This window comes from Leishmania panamensis (assembly GCF_000755165.1).
Source record: "Leishmania panamensis strain MHOM/PA/94/PSC-1 chromosome 26 sequence".
Lineage (NCBI taxonomy): Eukaryota > Euglenozoa > Kinetoplastea > Trypanosomatida > Trypanosomatidae > Leishmania > Leishmania panamensis.
In genome coordinates this window covers 244,075-250,101 of record NC_025872.1, presented here as the reverse complement: position 1 = coordinate 250,101, position 6,027 = coordinate 244,075, and the positions used below count along the sequence as shown (strand labels likewise).

The window sequence follows — 6,027 nt, the reverse complement described above, 5'->3', positions numbered from 1 at the left end:
TCGAATCTGCGTCTTCTGCTCGTGACTGGATGCGCCAGTGCGTATTACACCTCCTCACCGACGCGCGGCTTGCGAACTGAGGTCTGCGCGGGATTCTCACTCTTCTTTACTCCTTTTTCTTTTCCATGACGTTATTTGTTCAAAGCAAAACTGAAGTACACCCACCCGCACACTCATGCGCACACTGACCGTACGCGCTAGTGACTTCGTAGGGTATGCGTCATGTCTTTCACTTCAGCAGTTGTGCAGCGGCAGGCAGAGGATAGAGGGACGGGGACACGGTGGTGGCGGAAAGCAGGCGGCCATGAAGAGGGGACAGAGAGCGCAAACGAGCAGAAGATATGGGTGTGCAGTTGCGGTGGTCCAAGGCCGCACTCATCTCTTACTGTTGATGACTGCCACGTTGAAGTCCCCTGGTGCTCTTCCACCCCATTCCACCCCTCTGTACTTCTCCGGCCCACTCGCTTATCTCGGTTCTCTGCCACGGATGGTGGGCGAGGAGGATCCCCTCCGCTCTTGCCTCACATAACGCGGCTGCTGCTTACCATGTTATTCTGATTCCCCCTTCTCACGCGGCGGGCTGCTGATCTCAGGTATATACCTTCTTCTCTTGCCTCTCCTCTCTCTTCTCTGCCACACTTTCACGTGATCACTGCGATTGTGTCTTTCCCTCTCTCTCTCTATCCCTTGCTGGGCTCGCTGTTACCCCCCCCCCCCCACACACTCGCTTGTTAATTCACGTACGTGTACGTCCCTGGCTGATGCCCCCAACTCAGATTTTCTCTTTTTTTTTCACTCCTCATGCCCGCGGACAAGAACTACGCGCTGAAGCAGGTGCAGACCTTCGGCAAGAAGAAGACGGCGATCGCCGTGGCCACGGTCACCAAGGCGTCCCAGTGCAGCATCAAGGTGAACGGCGTGCCGCTGCAGCAGATCCTGCCCGACACGCTGCGTGCGAAGATCATGGAGGCCGTCACTGTGGTGGGCTCCAAGTGCTACTCGCGCCTGCGCATCGATGTGACGGTGCGCGGTGGTGGCCAGGTGTCACAGGCGTACGCTGCGCGCCAGTCGATCGCCAAGGGCCTCATCGCGTTCTTTCAGAAGTACCACAACGAGGTGGAGAAGGCCGCGCTGAAGGACAAGTTCCTGGCGTACGACAAGTTCCTGCTGATCGCCGATCCCCGCCGCTGCGAGCCGAAGAAGTGGGGCCGCCACTCTGCCCGCACGCGCTTTACCAAGTCGTACCGGTAAGCCCATGCAGGCCTGGGGGTTGCCTGTGCATGTCCATGTGTGTGTGTGGCTGCTTGCTTGTGTGCGGCTGATCCGTCGATGCCGCACGGACAGTGCGCAGCGCACTGCCACACACACACACACCAATCAAACGCTCGTCTTCTCGGGTAGTTTTGCGCATGTTTGTGGTGGTGGTGTGGAGACCGGAAAGCTGTGTTCTGTGCTTGCCCATGCATCTCTCTCGACGAGTGAGCCTCAATCGACTGCTGGCCAGCTGCCGTCAGTTGCATAGGAGAAGGAAAAGAAAGGGGTGAAGGGCGCTGGCAAGGAGAGAAGGGTGCGAGGTACAAGAACCGTCCATCGTGTGGCACTCATTCATGGTCACACTCATCACTGAATTTCACGTGCAGAGGTGGTCTTTTCGTGTGTAGCCGTGTAAGTGCAGGTGCGAGTCTGCATGCAACGAAGTCCCGTCTCTGTGCTGGGGCCCACTCTGCTCTCCCTCTCTAGTCGCTCAACTGCGCCCTTTCGCTGTGCGTTTCTTCGCGTTTCTTTTGCTCATTTTGCTTTGCTTTCCACTTCCGCATTGGAGACACAAACGAGAACACAAAGCAGCGTAAGGTGGGGCTGTGCGAACCGCCGTACTCACACGTATCCAGGAAACCTCGCACGCAGCCGACTGCACTCAGACATGCAGACGGTCGATTCTCCCTCCCTGTCTTCTCGAGTTGTCAAGAGTAGTTGGATGAAAGGCACGGGTGGGCTTGCGTGGTGGCCAACAGGGAGGTGAGCCAACCGCGCAACGTGAAGAGAGCGTGAGTTGTACATGTGCAGACGTTCTCCTCGCTAGCTCTCTGTTCACACAACGTCCCTGTGCGTGGGTGCGCGCATCTCTGCATTGGTGTGCCATGGGCGCAGATTGGCCCTGCCTCGCACTCTGTGACTGCCTGCAGTGTGCCCACTTCTCGCTCATACTGTCTCGGACTCCCTTTTCTTCCTCCTTCACCTGCCCATCTTTTCCCTGCTCTCCCCGCTCTCCCTCTCGTTCCCTCCCCCTGCTCCAACCCTTTCTGCTCGCTTGATCCCCTGGTTCTCCTTCTCCTCACCGCACCAGTGCCGCCCACACTGAACCCTTGTTGAGTTCTTCATTATCTGATCACTCTGCACACAACGCCTGCACGTGAAAGGGTGCGACCTCCTCAGTTGTTGTGGTTGTGTGTTCGGTTCAACGCCGCCGTTTGTTTCGTTTTGTTTTCACCTGCTCTCCGCCTCCTTCCCCCCTTTTCCCCGACTGTCGGCACACAAGGAGAGGGTGGAGTCCACACATCGAGACACGCACGCACGCACGCTCTCTCTCAGTGAGCCTGCCTTGATCGACACATTGGGAAAAGTCGTCCACACAACGTCACACACCTACGACAAGCACAGAAGGCCTCGAGGAGTGTGCAGGACGGCGAGAGGGGGCGGTGGAGAAGACGCAATAGAACCCGCTGACCTCAACAGTCATTCTTTCTCTCTTAATGGATCACTCCGGGGCACATTGTTTGATCTTCACTCACATACACCCAGCGATAGTCAGCCACCCATCTACCCCCACACACACGCATACACACACACACACCCACATACATACATAAGCCATACAAGAGCTCGAGCACCCACCGTGCTCGTATCGCATCAGCTTCACTCGGCTTGTGCAGCATCGCTCTTAGAGAGAACGGAAAGGAACCGAGCGTAAGTGAAGACAGTGCACACCGTTTCTAGTACTGGAGGAGCTACGTGGTGTGGGCGAGAGATGCTAAACATTACGTCGATTGGGGCTGTGGTGCAGAGCTCGACTTACTGCGGCGCAATGTTTGGGAAGCCAATCATCTACCCTGATGGCTACACCATTGAGCGCGCCGTCTTTGCGCCAGCGCAGGCCGCAGCGCAAGCACCAAAGCCCACGTTCACCTACAAGGCTCCATTCACCACTTCTGCTGCCGCGATGAAAGACGAGCTGTACTTCACGGCGACCATCCGCTGGGTGAAGGGATGCCCCACCTTCTCCATCGCCCGCAGTGACAATCCTGCCGAGAAGATATACACAGACATCAAGTCTGCCACAACTGCGTGGCGCAAAGCGCTCGAGGATGCCGTGAAGGACTTCCCTGGGCGACAAGCTGACCTTCCAGTGCTAAGCGACTCCAAGTCGAAGTTGCAGGTGAACGGAATTCGACTCTACTGCCTACACTTGAAAGATGTCCACGACGAGCTCATAGCGTTGCCAGGTGGTCAAGCTGCGTTTGACGCTGCTGCTGCTGCTGCTGCTGCAGCCCCGGCGTCCTCGGCCGTAGCAGCTGACGCGGCGGAACTCGACACACGCAGCACGAGTCTTCTCTCTGCTCCTGGCTCACAATCCCAGTCACAGTCGAAGGCACGAGGCCATCGGGCGGTCTCGCCAGTGCCGAAGAGCTACGCCAAGGGCCCTACCGAGGCGCCCAGCAGCGCACACTCCAGCAAGAAGAGAACCACTCCCAGCTGTCGCGCTTTGGTAGACAAGGATGCATCACCGACGGCATCCACAGGGAGTTTGAGTGTCACGGCCACCATTGGCAGTCAGCCTTTGAAGAATGGAGTGGCGATAGGTCCAGCCAAGAGGCGGCAGATGCACAAGCTGAAGGGCCTCCAAGCGACCGTCACTACAGAGTCTACCGCTGTGACCAGCGGGGAGACGGCGGCTAACATGGGTTCTCTCTCGGTAAAGCGGCGGCGCACGCCCAGCAACAAGAGAGGTCCAGAGACCAAACTTGCACCGGCTGCCGTTGTTGTGGTGTGCCCAGACTGCGGTTTGGGTGGTACACCATTCTGCGCCACGACGGGAAAGCCACACTTGCCTCCGCCTTGCATCAAGTGTGGACTCACAACAGCATTCTGCCCGGCGACCGGCCAGCCGCACTCTGGGGCGGTGCAGCGCGAGAACCGCCAGCGAGGAGAGGTTCACCTGCCCGGCGCAGCCCGCAAGCCTTGGCGACGCGTCTCAAAGCAGCCCCTAGGGGCTCACGCAGCGGCAGGTACCGGTGGCGAGGTGACGGCGGGGACCATGATCGCGACGCAGGATGGTGACGGCAGCGCTGTGGACGCAGGGGAAGGGGCGGGGGCAGATAAGAATCCCCGTCGGAAGCGTCTGCGTGCTGAGGGCGGGTCTAGGCAGAGGTCTGGCGGGGGCGCCGATGTGTCCACCGATGGCACGACGGAGAAGCGTGCTCGCTCTAGCCGCTCACGCAAGGCGAAGGACAGAGCCCTGGTCTCAGCGCCGTCTACGGATCCATTGGCAAAGGGCATCGAAGCTATCAAAGGTGATGCCATCGCTGCCTCAGTGGTGGTGGACGCACCACCTCCGGTGGAGGTGCTGGTGCACGCATACCCACCGCTGCGCCCTCCGCTCACTCTTCGCGAGCACCACAAGGCTGCTCATCTCCTGCAAGAGAGCTGGAAGGCGCAGTATGGAGATGGTCCAGTGCTGCCGGCGGCGGTGGGCGCGGTACCGCTTGCACTCGTGCCGGCAAAGCGCGTTGCGGCCGCAGGGGCAAATCGCCGGCGAAAGGGCCGCGGCGGTGGGGCAGCGAGTGACGGTGCCAGCGGCGAGGAGGGCAGGCAATCGGACGACGGCGAAGGTGGGGAGGGGAAGGAGACCCGCGTTGCACGCGCGAAGAGTGGCGGCTACGACGACGGTGACGCCAACAGCGGCACTGACACCACGAAGAGCGGAGTTTGCAGTACCGTTGGAAGCCCCACATCGACGACCGCCACCGCCCCGGCGATTCCGACGATGGTACACCCTCTGGAGGTGACGCAGTTAGCCACCAGCGTTGTCGGGAAGCGACTTTCGCGGTTTCTGCTGCTGTACACGAGCGAGCGCACTCTCTTCGACTTGCTGAAGAGCTCCTCGGCCGCGGCAGACGGCGGTGCGGGGAAGAAAATACCTAAGCAACCAGTACAGCAGACGTCGGCTGGCGGCGAAACCGGTGCCGGAGGTGAGGGTAACGGAGAGCATGCTGTGGATGTATCTGGAGCATCTCCGAGAGAGGAATCCCAAGAGTTAGTCACGCACGAGGTGGACGGTATTGACGGCGCAGTACCACCAGAGTGAGGTGACGCTGCGCGTGGCACCGAGGCACCTACCGCCACCGCTGCTGAGGACGACGCGGTGGCGCTGCAGATCATCGAGGCCCAATAAACCGGAACAGCCAAAGGATGAGCAGCTGGTAAGGAGGGAAAGGGCAGGAGATGGGCGCGGCGGAGTTACGTGTGACCGACTGTATGTGCTCCACATGGCGAGTACGCTGCGCACTGCCCAAAGATGGAAAGGAAAAGAGAATACTCAGCAAAACTAAGCAAACCGGCGACACACGTGATGAGACGCGTGAGAGTTGCATTTATTCACACATGGACGCACTTACGCACAGTAGCTGTGCTTGCTCCTTCCTGTTTCGCTTCCTTCTTTGCTTGATGGTCGACCCCTAACGCAGACACACGTACGCAGGAGCAGTGAGCACAGACAGATGAAGTAACACACATGGACAACTTACAGGCATATTGGCGCGCATTCGCTACTGACAGCAACGGGGAAGGACTGGAGGTGCGCTTTGTGTAGTGCCGCTGTGGCATGCGCGTACGTAAAGATGCCTTAGATCATGTAAAAGGGCTCGACAAGGGTTTTGGCGATCCCCCCTTCCCCGCTCTCTCTCTCTCCGTAATGAGAAGTAAAACCTGCGCTTAAAGCTGTCGTTGCAGTCATGCGCCGGTGGGCTTTCA

The 6,027-nt window shown here is 59.0% G+C and overlaps 2 protein-coding genes across 2 annotated transcripts; both read left to right on the top strand.

Annotated features, from left to right (window-relative positions):
• Nucleotides 1-801: 801 nt before the first annotated feature.
• On the top strand, nt 802-1,251 carry LPMP_260860 (40S ribosomal protein S16, putative; the record flags this gene model as incomplete). The annotated part of the gene is made up of 1 exon (XM_010701605.1): nt 802-1,251. One exon carries the CDS (start codon nt 802-804, stop codon nt 1,249-1,251), a length of 450 nt encoding a protein of 149 aa, XP_010699907.1.
• A 1,774-nt stretch (nt 1,252-3,025) lies between these two features.
• On the top strand, nt 3,026-5,362 carry LPMP_260850 (hypothetical protein; the record flags this gene model as incomplete). Its single annotated transcript, XM_010701604.1, has 1 exon — nt 3,026-5,362. One exon carries the CDS (start codon nt 3,026-3,028, stop codon nt 5,360-5,362), a length of 2,337 nt encoding a protein of 778 aa, XP_010699906.1.
• Nucleotides 5,363-6,027: the final 665 nt, after the last annotated feature.